This window comes from Corvus moneduloides, chromosome 9 (assembly GCF_009650955.1).
Source record: "Corvus moneduloides isolate bCorMon1 chromosome 9, bCorMon1.pri, whole genome shotgun sequence".
NCBI classification, from domain to species: Eukaryota; Metazoa; Chordata; class Aves; order Passeriformes; family Corvidae; genus Corvus; species Corvus moneduloides.
Genome location: NC_045484.1, coordinates 617,723 through 639,647, shown reverse-complemented (window position 1 = coordinate 639,647; position 21,925 = coordinate 617,723). Strand labels below are relative to the sequence as shown.

Genomic DNA, 21,925 nt, shown 5'->3' with positions numbered 1-21,925 from the left:
CACCCTTCCTGCTCCTGCTTTTGCTCCTCTTGTGTCCCCTGCTCCTCCCTTGGCTCTGGCCTAGGCACACGCATCCCATATCCACAGTTTTGTAGTTTATCTCTTTATTGTGACACAATTTTTCGGTGTGTTTTGGCAGTTGCCCTTGCTGTAGGAAACCTGCAGGGCAGAGCAGAGGGGTGCTGCTGTCCCTGCCCTGCCGTGGGCTGGCCTCGGTGCCCCACCGCCTCCAGCCAGCACCCTCAGAGACGGTGACAGCAGGGACAGGCTCTCCCAACTCACTCCTCAGTAGCTTTCTAGGCACTGGTGGTTTGTCTTGTGTAAAACCCTCTTGGTGGAGAGGGAACAGTGATGACTAAGTCATAGGAATCCTTCCTCGCTGAGCAGGCTGCTCCACAGGGACTGGCTCCACAGCCAAGCCAGGTGGGGTGGCTTCAAGTGGAAAGTCTGGCTCGAGGGGGCTGCTGCCCTTGAACTGGGAAGGGAAGTACGGCCTGGCAGCGCTCAGGGTGCCTTGAGCCGACAGGACCAGCAGCAGGCCTTCCTGTAGTACCAGTGAGAGCACAGCTTCACCTTCAGCACCAGCACGCAGTTCGCCGTCGCTTTGTCTTCACAGGCGTCTTCTGGGGAGCAGCAGCACACACAGGAGGGGTTAAAAAGGAGATGTGCTTCCCCAGCATGGACATGGACATGAGCAAAGCCGAGGGCTCCCCCACCTCCCTGCCCTCCCAGACGTACCTGGTGCCTCTGTGGGGCACGGCTGGAGCTGGCACGTCTGCCTGGCCTCTGGTTTGGCAGAGGGGTCACAGCCCTGAGCCAGCGCTTCCCCCTGGTAGCACTTCACCTCCCGCAGTCGCACGCCAGCACCACACGTCTTGCTGCACTGTCGGGGTCAGGAAACAGGAAAGAGAGCATGAGAGGCATTTTCTGTTTTGCTCAAGCTCCCGAGTTCTTTGCTCTACTGAGGTCTCCCGATCCCTACTTTGGAGACTGTTCATGAGGAGGTTGGGGTCAAATACCACACTGATCTCAAACTCACTCTCCTGGTTTTTTGCCGGAGGAAAGCATCCCTGAGTTGGAGTTGGGACAGAGCAAGGGAGAGTTTGCTTTTCATCTCTTTATTGCAGCTCAGAACTATTTTTGTTTGGAGCGTTGATGCTGTGACAGAAAACTGAGAAAATGGCTGCTGAAAGCCAGACTCAGCTCCTCTGTCTTCCCATTCCCTAAACGCTCACCGGTTACCATCAAAGGAAGGGGGGAAAGACAAAACATGGACTCCTGGCAGAGGAGGAGACACGGCTGCATCCCGCATGCCTGGAGTGTGGCGCATGCTCTTGCTTGAGGCAATAATCCCCATGCTCCAAGATTTTCTCCAGCCTGCATGTGCCAGCCTCTCAACCTGCTGCCTGTTCTGCAGAGGAGCAGAGCTCGGGGTCCCATCCAGACTCAGCAGATCCTTGGCAGAGCAGGCTGCCAGAGAGCCTCAGCGCGGGTCCTGCACCACCAACCAGGGCTCCGAGGCCTCTCCTGCCCCTTCCCCGCCACCCCCAGCCCTACCTGGGACCAGGAGGTGGTGAACCACGTTGAACACGGCCTCCTGAAGCAGGCAGCTTGTTGCTCAGGTTTTGGGGAGGCCTGGCAGCGCTGCTCGGGGTACTCCCTGTACAGCCCGTTCTCCAGCCCCGCACACAGCACCAGCCGGGTCCTCATCCCTCGCCCGCAGCTGGCATCGCACTGGGGGGGAACAGAGCAGCCTGGTGACAAACGGTGCTCAGCCTCAGGTAAGAGGGCATTCTGCTCAGAAGGAAGGCTTGATGCCTGCGCTAACACCAGTCCAGCAGAGGGAAGTGCTGCCCAGGCCACAGGGGCAGGGACAGATGCTGGTAATTAGTGTTCAGCTGAGTTCACCTTGGCTGGTCTCGAGAGCAGCTACCACAGGGCACCAGGAGCAGCCAAGGCAAGACTACAGGAGGCTGTTTCTGTCTTATTTTATGTGTATCTATGTTCTGAAAAACCACATAGCATATGCGTGTAGCAATCCAGATCTTGGTGCGCTGCCAAGCCTTGTGTGGGCCCAAGGGGACCAAAGTGGTGCAGTGCAGGTGATGTGCACAGACAAGCGCTGCTGAGCCCAGAGCTATGCAGGCTTAGCTGGGAGGGCTTTCTGCCTCGGGTCACCACCAGGAGAAGCAGCAGGAGGCAGGATCTGCTCCCTGATGCCCATGGAGGCAGTTGCCAGTTTGAGATTTCACTGCTTGGAGTCCTTTTTCACCACAGCAGGGGGGGCCAGCACAACTGGCTCGCATCTGCCCTTAGTCATGCTGAGAACTCAGAGCTCATCAGCTGAGAGAACATGGCAAAGAAGCTGGCATGGGCAAAGGTGGGGAGCTCAGCTGGTCTTTCAAGAGCTCTGAGGAGTTTCATAGCTGGGTGACAGCTGAAAACGGCACTTCAGGACTATGTGTGACCCACACGGAGGTGTGGAGGGTTACAGAACTGCCAGGTTTAACCAGCCTGTGCTTGTTACTGGTGCTGGAGGAGACTCAGCTGAATGCAGTCAGCAGCTGTAAAGGGAGCACAGTGAGAACAGAGGCATAGCCATGACTGAAGGGAAGAGGGCTTGGCTGCTTCTCTTATTTCCTAGAAACCTTCTTCCTTGGTGCTATATGAATCCCTGTTTTGCTTAAGACTTCAAAGGAAAAGCCCAAGCCTTGCAACTGACTCAACGTGTTTCTTTGAATACTCTGGGATTTGGATCAGCTTGTATGGGGAAGCCCGAAGTCTTTAGGCCTTGAGCAACAGAAAGAGAGTAAAGAGATGTGCAGAGACTGATTGTTGGGTGGAACAGAGCACCTGGGCCACGTTCCCTGGCCTGGAATCCCTGAAGCAAGCACACAGTTATGGTCTGGATGTGACTTTCAGCACAAGGATCTGAGCTCTGCTTCAGGTTTGCCCCCAGCTGTTACTTATCAGAGATGAAGCTGGTTTTGTTGACTTTCTCTTTAGTGGTGGGAAACTCATGTCCTGTCTGGGGGTGAGCGAACAGGGCTCTGCTGAGGTGTCTGCAGCTGCCAGGTGGGAGAGCAGTTTCCTTAGGGCATTGCTGCCCTCCGGTGGAGCTCCCTGAGAAGGCAGCAAATCCCACAAACTTTGGGGTGTTCTAGGGGGTACGGCAGGGACAAGCTGGGATATTCACTACTCCTTCTCTTTCTCAAAGCAGCTGGCACAAGGATACAGATCCATGTCTGGAGGTCACACTGTACAACTGTGCTCTGCCGAGGGAACCAAGCTCCCACCACATCCTGGGGGATATGGGATGGAAAGGAGGTCTGAGGACACAGGGCTGGGCTTGGCTTTACCTGGTCCCACTCCTGCTCCACCCAGTGTGCAGGGCAGTTCTTGTCTCCACACGGGTGGACAGCCAGGGGCTTGGTGGCCGGGTCACACTGCGAGCTGGAGATCACCTTGCCCTCCAGGTTGCGACACGCAATGAAGCGGCTCATGCGCCCCTCGCCACACGAACCTGAGCACTTGGAGAGCAAAAGGCGTTTAGACACATCAGACAGCAGGGATTTGGAGAGGTCGGCTTGGTGGTGCCAGGAGAGCCGAGTCCAGAGTGCAGCCCTCACACAGGGACTGTGGCACTGGACCCCAAGGGGCTTCCATTCTCCAGGTGCCGTGAGCTTCCCACATTATCGAATGGAGCTCAGCTCACAGTTAGCCAAAACTTACAGCAAGGAGAGGCAAAACCAGAGGTTATTTTAGCTTCTTTAGCTTGGCCTCTGCCAGAAGAGAGCCGAAAGCGAGCTGCAGCACGGCTGCCCAGCTGTTCCCACCCTCCAGCCCCGCGCTGGTGCCCAGGGCGCAGCAGTGCCCGCACTCACGGGGCCCCAGTCGGAGGCGGTCCAGCGGCGGTCGCAGGGGGGGCCCGTGCACGGCTGCTCGCTGCTGGGCTTGCGGGACTCGTCGCACAGGGCAGCCTCCACGGAGCAGCGCACCTCCCGCTTCATCGTCCCCGGCGAGCCGCACCGCGCCGAGCACTGCAAGGGCCACACGGAGTCAGCCCCGGGGCTCGGGGCCAGGCAACAAGGGTGGGGAAGCAGCTGTGCCACCTCCCGCTTTCCTGCCGCTGCTCCAGGAGAGAGGGGAAGCGCCCCAGCAGGGACAGAAAAAGGTGTGTCCGTCTCTTTCTTTGCTGCTCATTACTCTGGCACCTAGAGCTCCAGCGCATCGGTGTGCTGATGCCCAAAGTGCTGCTCAAAGTCACTGGGCCGCACACCAAGCAGGCTATGGGAAGTCAGTCAAAGGGACTGCAATGGGCTTTTAGTTTTTCTGTATCTCCACGGTACCGTCTCCCAACTGGCCCTCAGTTTGGATCCTCTAGAAGAGGAAGCTTCTTGCTGGCAGGGCTTTCACTTGGTCACTGTTCTGCTTGAGAAATGACCTTAGGAAAAATGTTTTGCAATGACCCTTGTCTGCTGAGCAGTGCCAGAACAGGGGAGCTGCAGATAAAGGCACTCCTTCTCTCCCCAGGGTGCAGCTGGCCAGGGGCTTCCTCAGCACCCAACATCTGCCAGCCCCTTCCTCCAGGCCCCACCCCAGCCCTGGCTGCCCAGCTCTGGGAGCAAAGCCTACCTCGGACCACTCGGAGAGCTCCCACTGGGGCCCGCAGGCCTTGTTCTTGCAGGCTTTCCTCTCCATGGGCCTGGCCAGCCCCGCTGCCTCACAGAGGTCGTCGTAGACGGAGCTGTCGAAGCCCGGCGCCAGCATCTTCCAGCAGCGCACGGTGCGGTACTGGGAGCCCTCGCCGCAGGTCCGGGAGCACTCGCTCCACCGGCTGGTCTCCCACCTCCACGAGCAGAGAGAGCACAAAGGAGCACCCAGGTGAGGGGGACAAGGGGCACGGGGTGGCAGAGCTGTGTCTGTGTAAATGCGGGGCTGGCCTTGAAACCAGCTTTGCCCTTCGTAGGCAATTTAGGTCCCAAATTCTTTCCCTCTTTCCGCTTACAAGGCGATACAAGGACTTCTAAGTTTAAGAGTACCTTTCATCCCACATATGGCTGTATGCCTTGAGCAGAAAATGATCCTTAGGAAGGTATCTCCCCGTGGACAGCTGATGTCACTTCCACTCACCTGGGCTGGCAGTCTCTCCCTGTGCAGAACTCGTGAGTAGGTTCTGGTCGGGTCAGGGCATCGCAGTAGGATTCATCCACTTCCACTCCGTCATAGCGCACACACATCGCGTAGGAGGTGCTGATACCTGCTGGGCCAGCAGCACCCTCAGCCATGCTCCATCAGACCCAACAGCCTCCTCCCACCACCAGAAAATAACCAGAGTGCTCACTGCATCTGAAACTCTCCCCATCATGTAAAAAATACCAGGATTCCCTCCCTCAACGGCCCAAAAGGACCTCGTGTGATCAGTCACCTGAAGCCAAACCTACCTGAAGTGCAGGTGGAGCTGCAGGGGGCGTAAGCTGAGACTTTCCACCGGTACATGTCAGCCAAGCTGATGTCATCGTGGCCCACGGGGCTCACATCGAACTCATTGCTGTGGGAAAAGGAGGTGGCGTGAGCTAAAAAGGAAAAAAATCACCGCGAACATGAAATACAGGGAAATTCCTCCTTGCTGTCTTTGAAGATGGGAAGAAAGCCAGGGTTTCTGCTTTCCATTTCCCCCACCCTGGGCAAGGCAGACCACTGATGAACAGAGAGTGTAAAGCCTTGGTGCACCTCCCGAATTCAACTAGCAAGGAGGAAGCATCGTTCACAGGGAGTCTTGTGTATATCACCGTTTGCCAACCACGTGGGTGCCCTCAGCCTCAGCTCGTACCTCACCCTGAGGCATGATTTGGGTTGGAAAGGGAAGCTCAAGCAAGGTCCCTCTCATATCATATAATGTGGTGGGGAGAGTTCATATGTGGCTTGCCAGAAATATTTAAAAGCTGGTCCTCAGTCTCCTGCCAAATGTTTGCAGAAGCTTCAGAAGCTTATGTGCCCAGAGGCACGGGACAGGAGGGGCGTGACATGATGGTAAATGTGTACATGTGACATGCTGTGGACCCCTGGCCCTCTTCACAACCACACCAGCGTTGGCCCCACGGGTCCTTCAGCACCCATTTAACTGGATCCTGAAATACGTTCCAGGAGCTCCGTGTCAGGCCAGTTGCAACAATCAGTCTTTGGAGGAAGTGCCTACAGCAGCTGCCATGGACAGGCACTGGCGCGTGGGGCCATCAAGGACAGCAGGGAGGCTCCCAGAGGACTGGCTTGGCCCTCCCTCCCTCCCTCCCCAGCCAACCATGCTCTGCTTTGCCCAGGAAATCAGGTGCCACCTTTCCGTGCCAGGGGCTCGCAGAGGCTCTGCCTGGCTGCTGTCCGCGGTCGGGCTGGCCCCTGGCAGAGGGCTCTCCACAGACGCCATCGTGCTGGAGTTGGCTGCTTGCCCCTGACTCCCAGCAAACGCCTCCACCTTCAAGTCCTCCAGCGAGTTCTTGCGAGCCAGGGCTTTGTGGAGGCCCTGTGGCCAGCGGGCAGCTGCCCCAGCCCAGAGGCCGGCCGTGGAGTTCCTGGGGGCCAGCCTGGCTGCCAGGGGCTGCAGCTCCCTGCAGAAGGCAGCGTTGTGAGGGTCTCGGTGACAGAGGCGCCTGAAGAGACGGAGCCTGGAGGACGTTACACGGCCGTGCTCCGACAGCTCGGGCCTCCTCATGCTGTAGGGCACAGCCGTGCTGATGGAGATTTGGTTGAACCTGAGCGCTGGAAGAAAAACACAGGAATGCTTTAACTGTACTGGATGGCTTGTGCTTCAGCATGCGGCATTTGACAAGGAAAAAACGTTCAGTGTTCAGCTTAAAAAGTCATAAATTTCTACCTGGGAGCATCAACAGGCTTTAATTACCCTGACCAACCCCTCACTCTGTCTGCCCACTGCCCTGGAGCCCCATTTAAGCTCCAGCCTGGGCCTTCAGTCCCGGGCTGCACAACGTTGCAGGTGTACTTTGTTCCTGAATTGGTGTTTGGCTCTCCCAGATGGACCTCAGATGTGACTTGTCCCCTTGCTGTACCCTGATGATCGCTGGGCTGTTGCTAGGCCCTGCTGCTGTCACTGCCCTGCCTGCCAAGCTCAGGCACCAAGTGAGTGCCCTGCCTCACCCGGATTGTGGCCACTCTCTCCCAGCCTCCCCTTCCCTCACAGAGCTGCTGGCCCTTGCTGCTCCCTGTCTCCACCCCACTATTAACCATCCTTCCCTCCTGCCCACCCCGATGCTAAAGACACCTTAGATTTCAAGAAGACCACCATGGAATGTCTGCTTTCAGTCAATAAAATGGGAGAAGGAAGAACAAAGCAACCAACCCAACCCTGTTTCTCCACCAACTGCTGCTGTTTCCTCCTCCTCTTCCTCTCCTGCTGTGTTTGCATGGTACATATGTCTGATCTGAAAGTCATACTTCTCCTTCTCTTCACTTTGTTCCCAGCCCCAGTCCCGGGTCTGACTGGTAGAGTTGGTCTGGAAGAAGTGCGGGGGACCAAAGTCTAAATCTTCTCGCCCTTCTCTTAGAGGAAGCTGTTCACTGGTGTCATCTGGTGACAGGGAGAGCCACGTGGCGTTGAAGTCCTGGGCAGCTCTGGAGTTGGCTGGAATGGGATGGTTCTGGCTGGTCTCTGGTAGCTGGTGATAGAGAGGCCTGGCGAGAGCAGGGGCTGCCGTTCGGAGAGGCGGCATCCGTGGGACGGTGTAGTCGTAAGTTATGTGAGGCATTTTCCCATTAAAGTTATAGTACTGCAGGAAACGGGAAAAGAAAACAAAACCACTTTTACTTTGAGGGTATGAATTTCCCAAAAGCCTTTTCTAGCCACATCCATTTGGTGGTGGTTGTTAAGAGAAGACAGCATCCTCATAAATCCAAAGGGAAAGCCGCCCCCCACCACCTGTCTGGCTTCCTCAGCCCACCAGCACATGCAGGTCTGGCTTGGGAACCAGGTTATATTCCTGTTATCTGAGGGAGACAGGCAAGCCAGGAAACCCTAAAACTGGCTCCTCACATACCATGGCATTCAGAGACTGGTTAGTGGGCCCCTGAGCTATGATATACTCCAGCCCATCTGAGTTCAGGCTCGAGGGCCGCCGGTACTTGAAGATGGTGCCAGCTACCCTGAAGTTCTGAGGGTTGTCAATGGCCGAGTTGCCGTTGAAGAAGAAATGCCCGGATTCATCTGCCAGTGCTTCAGAGAGAGAGAAAACAGACAAGTGGGACATTCTGCAGAACTCTGGCACTGAGGAGAGCAAAGAGGCCACGGACGAGAGAAGCCCAGCAGAAACAGAACCCCAGGCCCTGCCCATAGCGAACTGGGGTTCCAAACGTCTCTCCTGCCACTGGACATGTGGCAGCCTTGGTTTTTGGAGAGGTGAAGCACCCATGTGCTACCCTGGAGGAAATGCTCTCAGCAGCTCTCTCACGGCATAGGTGGGAGTGCACAGAGCCTCCTCCCGCCTCCCGGGCAGCTGAACCGGGGTCTCCACACCCACCCAGCTCCTCTGCTCACCCAGGATGTTTTCTGTCTTCCTGCGCTCAATGATGAGGATGTCCGTGGCACCAGGAGGGATGTTGGTGATGAACACATAGCCTGAGGAACAGAACAGAGCGTGAGGAGACCCCGAGGACGGAATAAAAAGGTCTGGGTGGGAAAAGCAGCTCATGGGACAAGTGTGTTTGTAGGGAAGCAGCGCTGCCCTTCAGGAGCAGGGTGCCAAGGACCTAAATGCATGTTGCACCAGTCTGTGAGCTCTCATCCCAGACCTCTGAAATCCTATTACAGATCACCATTACGGATGTCAGTCTGAGCACTGCTGGGTTTGGAGTCGGGAAGGAGCTGCACAATTAAACAGTCTGGCTTTGGGGGTGTGGATGAATGTGCTTTCACACTCTTTCTGGCAAGAGCACAGAAAAAAGGCTTAGTAGTGATCAGGGCTGATGCTGAACAGAGGGTGGAAAAAGACCATAGGTCCCCTCAGCTCCTGACTCCCATGGAATTTGTCTCAGGAGTAACATAAAAATTGACCTTTAAAGGGAGAGGAAATAAGAGGCTCTTAAAGTTGCGTGATTTGGCAGTTTGTCTTTCCTGCTGGAAACGCGGGTCCTGTCTGCTCTGTAAGATCTTATGAGGGCTGGAATGGGAGGCCAGAACAGTACCCACACTGGTACAGGGGGTAGCACCATTACCCCTGCCCTGGAAAGGGGCCTGAGTGCTTTTCTAGTCCCGTGCTTGCAGGGAGTGAGGCAAACTAGTAAAACAACAACCGTGTGAAATGTTGTTCCAAAACATCCTCAAACCACAGTTAATTAATTCTGATGAGCATACCACAGCGCATTCCTCCCGGGGCTGGAGGACTGGGCCATCAGGCTGCAGCCTGGTTTCAGAGGGGACTGTCCCTCAGCCACAGGACTGGGGAAAGCAGGAGATTGAGTGCAGGCTGAAACAAATGCTGTGACCCTCATCACAGCTTAGGTTTCAAATGAACACGTAGCACAAAGGAAAGAATATTCATTGGTCTCTTCACATTGTCTGAGGTGGGCAAGATGCCAAAATCAATAGGAACAAATAGATCCCCAGTTGCTTCCTATTGTAAAGAGGTGAAGGGAAACCTTACCAGCCTAATACAGAGCACATCAAACCAATCTCCTCTGATGATTAAGTGAGAAGGGCAAAACACAGGCATTTAAGTAGGGGTGGTGGCACTCCTCAACTCTTTCCACCGAGCAGCTGGGAAAGCTCCTACCCACGTTGAAGCCAGTCCCCCTCCATGCCAGCTGGTGGTAAGAAGTAGCAGGTGAAGTCTCCAGACTGGTAGCAGGGAGTACCTATCTGTGAGATTGCCTTTCGGAAGCTGCCCGAGACACGGTGGCAAGTGCTGCCGTCCCCTCCACACACCCTGCATCTGTCCATGGTCCGGGGCGAGTACAGGCTCCCATCGCACCCCACTGGCTGCAAAGGACAAAACAAGAGAGGGTTTCCTGGGGCCAGCTTATCTCCACGGGGCAGGGTCTTTCCCAGGAAATGCTGTTGTGCTCTTCTGGGGAGGTTCTGGGGAGTTGTAAGGAATGAATCCAATGCCAGGCCTCTGTTTCAGTTCCCTGCTGGGACCCCTTGGCTTTGCGGTGACCAGGAGATCCACCCATGCAATTACAATCCCAGATTCTCCACTGCTTCCTCCCAGAGCCTCACCTCACACTTCCCATTGATGCAGACCCCCTGGTAGGTCCTGTCCTTGCAGGAGGTACCATCCTGTGCTCGGGCCATCAGCTGCCTCTCTCCACTCCGGGTGGTGCACTGGAGGTCACACGGCTTGTTGGAGATACTGGTGTAGTCATCTGCAGGGACAGAGGCAGAGGGTCACCAGGCAGGTCAAGGTGCCCAGAGATGGGCAGTGAGGAAGGGGACCTTCCCCTCATCCCTGCTGATGGTTTGATGTCACCTTGGATGTTCCTGCTACTCGCAAGGACACCCCAAGGCCGCAGATCTTACAGGAGTGAAGGGGTCCCGGTGTGAGGCTGTGCTGGGGACCGTGCCAAGCAGAAACACTTCTTGCTGGCAAACCCTCTTCCTTGCCATGCCCTCGTAGTGCCACCGCTGCGCCAGACATGGGAATGTGCATCAGCAGATCCCAGGCCGCACATAAGTGCACAAGTGCAAAAAAAGGGCTGTCAGAGGGGCACTGACTGTGCGGGGCTGTGGCCAGCTATGCCCCATTCACCTGAGCAGCTGGAGGTGCAGATGTTCCAAGTCCCCTTGGCAGCTACTGGAAAAACAGGTGAGTCCAGAAACAGGGTGATATCTTAGGCGAACTCAGTCTGGGCCTCAAGAGACAAGTGGACACCCATGTGAAGTCGCTGTGCAGGAAATGGATGAGCATCCTGCTCAGACCAACCCAGGGCAGCCGGGAGCATCCATCCCTCGTCCCCTAGGACTTGACTTTCCTGTGCCCAAGAAGATCCCGTGGGTGTTTCCCGGCCCTCACCCCTTGTGTGAAGCTGTGAAAACCCACCTGGATAGAGGGGCATCCAGTGGTAGTAGTGCTTCCCAAAGGCTTTGGCATTGAAACTGGAGCACTGCTGCTGTTTGAAGCTTGCTGTGTTGGCTGGGCAGGGCTATGGAGGGAATAAATGCAATCAAAAAGCTCCCTATCTCACAGCATTGTTGTGACAGCTGCTTGTCCCTGCTACACCTTTTCAGGATGAAAATGCCCTGTCCACCCTGGAAGGAATTGGTGATGGACTTGGAAGTCCCCTCACAGCGGCAGAAAGGCCAGGCCTTCATTGCCAAGGGCCTCTCAAACAGCTGCATTTAACAGCCCTGCAGAAACTCCTTCCAGCAATGGGAAGAGCATACTGGAAAAACCTCATCCCTCCCCTCACCCCACAACAAATGTGCTTTGGCATTCTTTTGCCCCATCTCCCAGTCCCAAGGAATAGAGCCCATCTCCCACATCCTCAAAGGCACACCGCCCACCACCCCAGGGGTGGATAATATCCCTTGTCTCCATCCTCTGAGGGACCAGTCCCACCCTGAGCACTGGTGATTTTGCAGCTCCAAGTGGGACCCCCTGAGTCCCACACCCCCCAGTGAGGACCAGTCAGGACTGGAAGTGGTTCTCACCTTCTGCTGGCACAGTTGGTAGTGCTTGGCCTGACCGACACACATGGTGCTGTTTGTTCCCTGGGGCATCTGGAGCCTGCAAGGCAGAAATTTCCAGACGTGAGCTGGAGGTCTGTGAAGTACCCAAGTACTGAGGATGACACAGGAGTCACAGGAGAAACAAGACAGGTGTTTCATCAGAGCAGAGCTTTCTAGACTGGCCAACATCTCCTCTGAAGCACATCTCCAGTGCTTTTAGGTGGGCTCTGATTTTAGGCTGTTCTTGTTTTGTGGTAGGTTGAGCAGACATGGAGCAACTGCAGTGTTGCCAACCCTGTGTCCCTTCAGCCCTGAGCTCCAAAAGGGCTGACGTGACCAAAAGACGACAGAACCTGATGGTCCATCACCCCCATGGATGGGCCCAGGATTTTCAGGGACTGCGGGAGTGGATTTCAGAAGCCACTGTGCAATAGGCAGAGAGATGGTGCCGTCAGGGGGACTGGCCACCCCAACAGATTTTCAGGGAAGGCTTGGCACAGGTGATGGACCAAAACCACAGGAATTTCTCAACACTTGAAGCTTTCACTCTGGCCAGTGTGAGTTATCCAGGAGATCCTGGACTGATGCAAAGACAGAAAAAATTCTTGAAAGCCATGAAGACATATGGAGAATGGCTGAGACCACAGGCTAAGGCAATGCAGTAATGATCTGCAAAATAATTCAGGCAATGTGTAAAGATCTGCAGCAGTGGTAACAGCACTGGGAACTGAGGATACAGGGAACACCATAAGCACATTCAGGCTGGACTGGCTGCAGGTGCTGCAGCTGTCCCTCCAGAGCAATGCTTTACATGGCACAGGCAGAGCCTAAATTTGCAGTAAGACTTCAAAAGTGCCATGCCCTTCAGAAGCAGAGGCTTCTTGCAGACTCAGGAAGAAATTGTTTTGTGGCCATACCTGGCTCACACTTAAGCCATTGACCTTAAAGCTGCAGAAACCTTTGGGCTGGGTTCATGATGGGATTTCTCTTTTTTTAATTCAGATTTGATCCCTGGACTAAAACACCACAGCACAGCACACCCTTCCCTCCCCAGCCATGGAGTCAAGGACAGAGCTGGCACCAAGTGGAGAGAAAAATCTCTCCTGTGGAAGCAGGCAAAGGGCAGAAGGGCTGCTCTGGCCGTGGGGGTGTGGGACAGCCCAGGCTCCCTCCCCGTGCTGTTCCCCGCTGCTTTCCCAGGGTGCTGGAGCAGAGGAGCAGCAGCAGAGACATCCAGGGAGGCCGCATCCAGAGGGAAGGTCCTGCAGCACAGCCGGACCTTCCCCATGCTCACACGAAAGACATTTTGTGCTGCAGGAAGGAGGGCAGGTCGGGGCCCTGGTCTGGGCGTGCTCTGCTCAGGAGTGCAGTCACGCAGAAGGGAAAGCTCGTGGTGCTGCAGGACGCCGCTCTCATTAACAGCCCAGCAGCCTGGAGCAGCAGGTTACAGAGCTGCTGCAGGAGGAGGAGGAGGAGGAGGGGGAATTGGTGGCAAGGTAGTCCAGAGAGGACAGCAGGAGTTCAGGCAGCTGCAGCTCCCCTGCTCTCCCACTCCCACAAACCCAACCCCACTGATACCGGGACTGCAGCAGCTGTAAGGGACAAATACAGATGCTGTCAGGTGACAGCCAGACAAATGACAGAGGGGAAAATGCTTGCCAGCTCTGCAGGGAATAAAGAGGGGAAATTGCTGAGATGTGGCTGAGCTGGCTGCTGCCAGGAGTAAATCAAGTCCCCATAAGGTGTCTGGCAATTTGTGCCCACATCCTTGGCGTAGGAAGTGGGCTGGGTTGGTCAGAGCAGCCGTGGCAATGAGGGCTTGTGAGGGAAAGGGGAAGACGAACAGAGCCAGCCTTCTCCAGCCCACAAGCCCCTCATCTTCAGGACCCCAAGAGAGGACCCACCCCTTGCTCCCCATCAGATAAGGCAAGCTGAGTGGGTGACGTGTTCAGGGAACCTGCCACCTGCCCCACTGCAGCCTGCTTCTCCTGTCATCCTTCCCCACCACTGCGCACACACTACAGCTGCCTTCCTTCCCCAGAGGCCACGGATGAGGGAATGGCCCACCCTGCAAACCCAGGAGGTTCAGCCCCAAAACACAGGTCGGGGGCACCCCGTTTCCCTTGCGCCACTTGAGAGCCGGCCACGGGCCCAGCCTGGGACACAACTCACCTCTGCTGCAAGCAGTGCCTCTCCCGGGACATCACACCCCCTCCGCAGGACCGGGAGCAGGTGGACCAGGAGCTCCACTCTCCCCACCACTTGGTGACCTCTTCATCCCAGGCGCCAGCTCCATCTGCTGCCTCACTACTGTCCTGACAGAAACAGAGCATGGTTAGCTGGAGAACCTGGCTCCTCACCACCAAAGGCAGCTGTCCTGGCACCTGGATGCCTCCTGAACAGCCAGCAGTGGGACAAACGTGCCAGGATATGAGTCCTGTGGGGCCACGCCAGGACCACACGTCTCAAAATTAAAACTTCCCTCTGAGACTGAATTCTGCACGGGAAGCAGGATGCCTTGGGATCACAGGGTACAGAGAAGGGCTGTTGGGCTGGTCATGTGTGGCAGTACCAGCAGCTGCAGCCTGGCCCCACAGCATCCCTCCCAGCCCGGGTGAGGCAGAGCAGCAGAGCACAGCTCACGCCTGGCTCAGGAGAGAAGAGGAAGAGCTGCAGTTCCTGGCCATGCAGGGAAGCTGGGAGCATGCAGGTGTCACTCCTTGGAGCTGCATTTCCGGGAATAACCTTCCCTTTGTGACTGAAGCAGCTCAGATCCAGGCACTTCATCCCCCAACCCTCACAAAGGTCATTTTCAAGAGGGCTTCAGAACCAGAGCCTCTCCCCACACACCCCACTATGCCCAGAGAAGGAATGCTCCCTCTCTCAGCACACCTTGCTGGGGCTCAGCCTTTAAATTTGGCAAACCTGAGTTCCTCTGGCCCCAGCGCAGTCCTTGCAGCAGGCTGCTGTTGGCTGTGCCTCCACACTTCCCAGCAGGTAAGCAATTCTCTGGTTTAGTTGGGTTTTTTTTCCTGGCAATATTTTCCTGCTTAGTGTCTCATGGTCTAAAAGCTCCCAGGGACTTTGGCAAACTCGCCTGTGCAAGAACTAATCTGCTGTTTACTGAAGCACAGCTGTGAGCAGGGTAGAATGCAGCCATGAGTTTAACACAGGACAGTGACTGGAAGGGATTTCTCCCGCTGAAATGCCAAGTGTTTAAATATTAAAGGACGAAAATTAATACTCAGTGTGTGTGTGAGGTGTGCTGTGTTAAAGCAAGGGCTCAGGGAAATGGTATCAGTGCTACTGCTAGCAAAACACGCTGGGTTTAGTGGCTGATGGTCCTGCTGTAAACAACCCTCTGCAAAGCAGAACTGATGGGTGTGAGAGAAAGCTCAGCAGGGTTTGCTCATCACTAAATGTGCTCTGCTCACTATTTGGGCTGACTGTCTCTTGGCTTGATGCTCTTTCATGGTGTAATAAAGCCAAAGTGCTCTTCATTTTGTGGTGTAATTCCTGCCTGCGAACTTGTGTTTCCTCAGCTCCTGCCAACAGACCAGCCTCTGGGCAGAGGAGATGCAGCTGGTTTATGCAAATGTTTTTAAGTTGCAACTTAAATGGCTGAAATGTGCATAGTGCCTCTTCTTGATGGCCAGAGCACGTTGGAAGAAACCTGCTCTGCTGCAAAAAATGCACCTTGCTACCTGAGGCTTTGCTCTCTAGTCATTGCAACAGCTGATTTCAAAAACAACATGACAAAATACTCCTTGTTGTACTTCAGTGCTCTGGCTGGAGCTGACTTGCCTGACAGGGACCAAATGGTGTGGCCAGCAGCTGAGTTGCTCATTAGGAACACGAAATTAAAAGAAACAGACATGTTTTCAAAAATACCTTTTTCTGTTCTTCCAAACGACCATCTCAACCAATTTCCTATGAAAATTTTTGTCTCACTGTATATTATCAGACTGTAAATGGAAATTCTGACTATGCAGCTTCCACATTTACAAAGGAAACAAACCAAAAGTCTCTCATTGTAAGGTATTTTCGGCTAAAATCTTTCCCTGGCCACTCCTACGCTTCTTTGTGATAAACATTTCAAGGCTGGGGTGGAAGAGCTCTTCACAGCTGTCAGGAAGGAGAATTCCAGTGATTTATCTGGTGTCTGAGCGGAGAGCTCAGCACAAAACTGATTCTCCCACAGCTGAGGGAAAAACCAAAGCTGGTGTCTTACCCCTTCCCTGAGTCCACGAGGCACACGGACTGCCAGGACGGAAGGCGTGTGGGCCAAAAGCTGCAATATTTGCACAGCTTTTCCCCAAATGGCAATAAAAATCTGTGTAGCTGTAACCTACAAGGTAGTCCTGCCCTGAGGACCTTGTGACCCAGACAGGTGAGATGGGGCAGGAAGCAGGTGAGGTGAAATAGTCTGTTCTGCTGATCTCCCCCGGATACGAAGCAGGGCTTGTGTGTTCGGAGCGGTGCAAAGCTGCAGGCTCCTCTTCGGGGTTCCTGCTCTTGGGGTGTCCTGCCTGCATGCAAGGGGATCGGGCATGTGGGGCACGGCTGAGGTGTGGGGAAGATCAGCATCCCTGCCTTTGAGAGCTTCTTTCTCACCGACAGAATAGGGTACATCTCTGCACTGCAGCTCACTGACAGGAGCCCAGACGAAGATTTATTGAAAGATGCTACTCAGGGAGACTCGTCCTTTTAATAGAATGTGTTCCACATATCCATAATCCCTGTTCCTGCTTCCTCTCTGTGCTGGAGGAATCAATCACTTTTTAATTAGATTGATTTGGCTCTCAGGTTTTCCATGACCGAGCTCCCTTGCCAGACCTTCCCTAGGAGCATTTCTTTTCTTGTGTAAGCAAGGACAATGCTGAGCTGTCTCCTTGGCCCTTATGGCATGGCTGCATCCGAGTCCTAGGCCTGGACTAGGAGCGGGAACTTCAGGTACTTAAGAGCTGGGGCAGCTGGTTCCAATCTGTGCTGAATTTATTGTATTGTCAGAAAGAAATCTGCCTTGACCATGACACACAAATGGTTCTTGTTTTTAATTGAAGATATATGCATTTTCCAAAAGTCCAGATAATAAATTAAGGACTGTGGGACAGACTCCAGATTAGATTAACTCCTAACTTCAGTTTCCCAAGCTTCTCACCAAATCCCAAGAGTGGATTCCGGACAAATGAATCCCCTCCCCACCTACTCCTCACAGAGGGAGCAATCAAAGGGGCTGGATTTTGAACTCTTTTGCACTGTCCTGGTTATGGGAGATGCTGGAGCTGCTCCAATCTGCACTCTGCTGCAGAATCATGGAAAAGGAGCAGGCTAGGAATACCAGAGCACAGGAGATGCACGTGGGTCCAGCCTTTATAAGGCTGGCTCTGCCTAAAGGAGGTAAGAGGGCCAGGTATGACTCCTTAGGTGATGAGAATTTCCATCCCTAGGAAAGACAGACCATATTCCAGTTCAGCCAGGTGCTCTCCACAAGAATTTCCCCCAAGGTGCTTGTGGTTTGGCACCTGATGGTTACAGAGCTGCAGCTCTTCCTCTCTGAGGCTCACCAAGGGATTTCTGTGCCTCCACACCTGCGCTGGAGGCCGGAGGAGCTGAGGGCTGCCCTTGCTGGGGGAGCAGAGCTTGGAACCCCAACTGGCAGGGAACCTTCCCAGGATAAAATGCCCATTTCCAGATTTGCCAGTGTCAAGGAAACATCACTCTCCGAGCCAGTGTTACTGAAAGCTCTGTCTGCCCAAGCAAAGGCCCAGCAGCTGCTTCCCCTCTCCCCCCTGCCAAACAAAGGCTGCCACAAGCAAAATGCTTCAGCCCTGCACAGAAGGGTGGGCCTGGCCTGACATCCTATCGGATTTCCAGGCGGCCCTTCTGAAGAGTTGAAAGGGATAAAATAAATTCTCCGCAGACTCTCTGTCATGCTCTGGACCAGCTCGGAGCTACACTGGGTTTCCCAGAAACCTGGGAATAACTGCAATTACCATGTCGGTGGCCCAGGCTCCTGTGTTGCTTATTGTTGTGCCTAATCTTGAGATTCATTAGAGCCTGGCTCCTGGAAAAAAGCTGTCTGGGAAGAGAGACCACAAACATGCCTCCTTAATAGAGGAGCTGGGGGGAAGGCTCTCGCTGCAGCCTTGAGGGCTGGCCCACCACTGAAGGGCACAGTAGCTGTCATAAAATGTTCTGCTCAGCCCTGTCTCAATGCATAAGACAACTCGAAACAGCAGCTGAAAATGAAATAAATTCTTCCCAGACCTTTTCCGAGGCCGTTAACTGCATGCCCTCTACCAGAAATTTCCACGATCCCTTCACTTAAGGGCTTCTCTCTACAGCAAACCACACTACTTACTGAAGTACTAAGCAGCTTCAGATGTCTGAATGCCTGGAATGAATGGCAGATTATTATCTGGGAATGAATGACCGTGTTCAACGCCCCTGGTTCGGGTTCCCGTCTCATCCTCTGACTAAAGCTGTGGTGATACACTCTACCACAGCCCTGAGAAAAAACAATAGCAGTTGCAGTTATGCCCTGATGTTTTACAAAAGAAGTGGTGTTTGCATAAAGCTATTTCTCATCCTGTCATTGTTTTACACTATTTGGGTAGACTAGATAGTTTGTGTGAGAGATCCAATACTGGAAGCAGACACAAACTTTCCCTAGAAAAGCTGAAACAAGCTATCTGAGTTTTTCGTAGGGGAAGGTATCTTGAGGTAAAACAAGCAATGCAGAATAATTTTTAAGGGATCAGGAGGAACAGTAATCTGTGGGAAAATGGAAGCTTGTTAAAGATGTGAAATTGCAGCAGATAAGTAACAGAAATCTGGATGTATAATGAGGCACAGATGAAAAGCAAATTAGAAAACCAGTGAAGAGAGGCCAGCGGAGAACTACCAAGTTCTGCTCGTGATCCTGCCATGACAGAAAGGTCACAGGGAAGTGCTGCATGTCATTACAAAATACCTGGTCCGGGTCACTTAGGTCATTCCCTGCAAGCGGGATAACACACTTATCCTGGGGCAAGCCCGTAGAAAGGATGGAAAACCGGGAAGGGGGAGAAGGGAGTAACAGGCAGTGCGCATGAGAGATGTCTATCATCGGGTATTTCAGAGGCACTGAATGCAGTTAGGAAGGAAGTCAGTCAGGAAGTTGCTTGCCCAAACTGTGGACTGAGGTTTTCTGACACTCTTTGTGAAAAGTTTTATATGGAAAACGGGAGGGCAGGAAGAAGCACAGGTTAATTCCCCAGTGAACATTTTGTGCGCTGCCTTGCACCAGAGATCGACAACAATCAGTGCCAGCAACCAGGACAACTCGCACCACATCATCTGTGGTCAGATTGCTCTGTGGGGATCTCCTGGAGCAAGGGAACCTTCAGGGCAGAGCTGGACACAGAACTTGGTGTGTGTTTGTCCTGGGGAGCCCTCCTCCCACCCGGGGATGCCCTTGTCTTAGGTGTTGCGCAAACACAGCTGCTGGGGGCAGGGAGAACACGAGCAGCCAAGGTTTGTGCACACGTGTTGATGGAGGACTCCATCCAGGTCGGTCCCAAATGAAGGGCTTCACATCTGTTTAGCTTGACCTGGCTTGCTCTGCCTGAAGCTTCTGACTTAGCTCTGCAGCTCAGGGGTAAACAGAACAGGCAGCAGATGTGCAGGAAGGTAAAAACAAAGTGGAAATGAGACACTTCAGCTTTAAAATTAAGACAAACCCCTGAACAGGAGATGCTGCTGCTCCTCAGACCTGAGTTATCCCCAGTACAGTTGCAGTGTCTGGTCTTCTCTGTGCCTAAAATGGCCCATGTGAGATTGCTTTATCCCGGCCTTGAGTCTGGGGGAGGGAAACGCAACCCAAAACCCTCTTCCTTTAGCAGAGCAGAATTCCTTAGGCAGCAAAGAAATCCGGCCGGGCTCCCCTCGAGGAAACGGGAGCGCCGAGGCACAATGCAGGCAGTGACCCGTGCGGGCAGGGGCACCGCCGGCGCCCCGCGAAGCCGGGATTCCTGCCGGGATTCCTGCCGGGATTCCTGCCGGGATTCCTGCCGGGATTCCTGCCGGCCCTGCCACGGGAACGGGGACGATTCGCCCCGGCTGGGGCTCGGGAAGGAGACGGGACAGGCACAGGGGTTTCGGCGCTGCTGTGAAACAAGTGCCACAGGAGGAGGGCCAGGCTGAGGGGTCCTTTGTGGAGGAGAGCGGAGATGAGGGGAGCGCGGGGCTCTGGCGCCCGGACGCGCACCCCATGGTTAGTGCGGAAAGCAGCTGCCTAAAGCCACGCTCGGGGCGGCGGGAGGGACCGGGAAGGGGGAATCTGTTTATTTCCAGCCCTAAACTTGAGCCAAGCTTCTGCTAGGGACGCATGTGGAGGGATGAACGCGGTGGGCAGCTTCGGGCGAACCCCCAGCCAGGGAAAGGCGCTGCGCCTCCGTGGTCCTTCTGGTGATGCTGGGACCCTCTTCCTGCATCCTCACACCCCCATCAGCCTTTTGTTAGTGCCAGGCACGGCGAGCGGGCACAGCCTGGTCCTCGGGGTCAGCTCGGGGGAGAGGCGACGAAAGCCCCTCCGCAAGCAGCGCACGAGCGAGGGAGGGAAGCGCGGGGATCCCGGAGCACGGGAACCTGAAACCTGCGGGGAAGGGCGAGGGGCCGCGGGTCGGACCCCGCTCCGTGCCTGCCCCGCCGCGGCTCCCCGAGGGGAGGGAAGAAGGGAAGGAAGCAGGAGAGAGGGAGGGCGCGGGGGGAGGCTCGGCGGCCGCCGCTTACCTTATCGCCCTTATCGCCCTTATCGCCGAGGGGGGCGGCGGCGCAATGGAGGAGGAGGAGGAGGAGGCGGAGGCGGCGGGGAGCGGCGGCCATGCCGCGCTGCTGCTGCCGCTGCCGCGGAGGAGGAGGCGGCTCGGGCCCACCAGCGGCGGCGGCGGGCGCGGCGGGGCCCGCGGAGCGCGGCCGGCATGGCTGGGGGAGTTAATGACTTTACAACCTGCCGGGCGGCGACCCGCGGAGCGGCCGCTCGGCGGGGGAGGGACGGAGGGATGGGGTGGGATGGGGTGGGATGGGATGGGATGGGATGGGATGGGATGGGATGGGATGGGATGGGATGGGATGGGATGGGATGGGATGGGATGGGGGCCGGGCGCTCCGCGGGCCCCGCCGCGCCCCGCCTGCCCCTCGCACCGCCCTGCTGCCGCCGCGCCCGGGGCTCGCAGCTCTCTCGCCGCTCCGTGCGACTCCTCCCGAGCCCCCGCAGAGGCCCCGGCACCGAGAGGTCCCTGCGGAGCCACCCGCGCTCCCGAGCGGAGCCCTCCGGTCGTCTCCCCCCCGCACAAAACCCTTTTGCTGCCCGATTCCTCCTTCCTGCCCTCTGTAGGCAAGCTCTGCTTCTCAGGGCATCCCTCTGCCCGGGCTGGAGCCGCTGGGTCAGAGCACAGCACCCCCCAGGAAAAGGGGGAGCTGCTCTTGCTGGGGTGGTGGTTGAATCACAGAATCCTAGGATGATTTGGGTTGGAAGGTACTTTAAAGATCACTTAGTTCCAACTCCCGGACACCTTCCACTATCCCAGGTTGCTCCAAGCTCCGTCCAACCTGGCCTTGAACACTTCCAGGGCTGGGACAGCCAAAATTTCCCTGGGCACCCTGTGCCAGGGCCTCAGCACCCTCACAGGGGAGAATTCCTTCCCGACACCCCATCTAACCCCGCCTCTGGCAGTTTCACGCCGTTCCCCCCTGTCCTGTCACTCCGTGCCCTTAACAAAACATCCCTCTCCAGCTCTCTCGGAGCCCCTTTAGGCGCTGGAGGAGGCTCTAAGGTCTCTTGCTCCTCCCTTCTGGGTTGCCCCTTGCTGTGCTGGTGGCCAGCAGGCAGCTTTTGGCAAGATGCTGCCCGTAGCCATGCTGGCACAGCTCGGCCCTCCGGGAGCTGCCCGCTGCGATCCACGGACACCGGCTGTGCAGAAACGGCGTCCGGTGTCCCCGGCCCGGGGCGGGCAGCCGGGCAGCAGCGGCTCCTGCCTGCCAGATGTGCTGGAACCGGTGTGGGGAGCGGACCCTTGTCCTCATCGCTCCCTCACCGAGGGTTTCAGCCTTAAGGTGGAGGGAGGGGAGAGGAAGGACAGGGATGTCAGCAAGGGGGGACGACTGGGGACTCCTGATCAAAGCTGTTCGCTGGCAGAGAGGGGCAAGGGGAGGAGGGGGCGATCTGCTTCTGACCCAGCTGGAGAAAATGAGGCTGAGAAGCACTGA

At 55.6% G+C, this 21,925-nt stretch overlaps 1 protein-coding gene across 3 annotated transcripts; it reads right to left on the bottom strand.

Annotated features, from left to right (window-relative positions):
• Positions 1–84: 84 nt before the first annotated feature.
• Positions 85–20,607, bottom strand: LOC116448231 (ADAMTS-like protein 2). Of its 3 annotated transcripts, none has more exons than XM_032118367.1 (18): positions 20,450–20,607; positions 13,847–13,989; positions 11,657–11,732; positions 11,046–11,148; positions 10,226–10,371; positions 9,862–9,985; positions 8,546–8,626; positions 8,049–8,224; positions 7,355–7,781; positions 6,336–6,756; positions 5,445–5,551; positions 5,134–5,260; positions 4,636–4,849; positions 3,885–4,040; positions 3,360–3,530; positions 1,558–1,734; positions 739–883; positions 85–623 (listed from the first exon to the last, which is right to left on the bottom strand). In XM_032118367.1, the coding sequence occupies exons 1-18, from the start codon at positions 20,540–20,542 to the stop codon at positions 505–507; spliced, it is 3,006 nt and encodes a 1,001-aa protein (XP_031974258.1). In that variant the 5' UTR covers positions 20,543–20,607; the 3' UTR covers positions 85–504. The 3 variants fall into 3 exon arrangements, 2 of the variants coding, with proteins under 2 accessions (XP_031974258.1, XP_031974259.1); XM_032118368.1 differs by having other exon boundaries at positions 85–620; XR_004241848.1 differs by lacking the exons at positions 85–623; positions 739–883 and having other exon boundaries at positions 1,685–1,734; positions 3,360–3,523.
• Between the last annotated feature and the right edge of the window lie 1,318 nt (positions 20,608–21,925).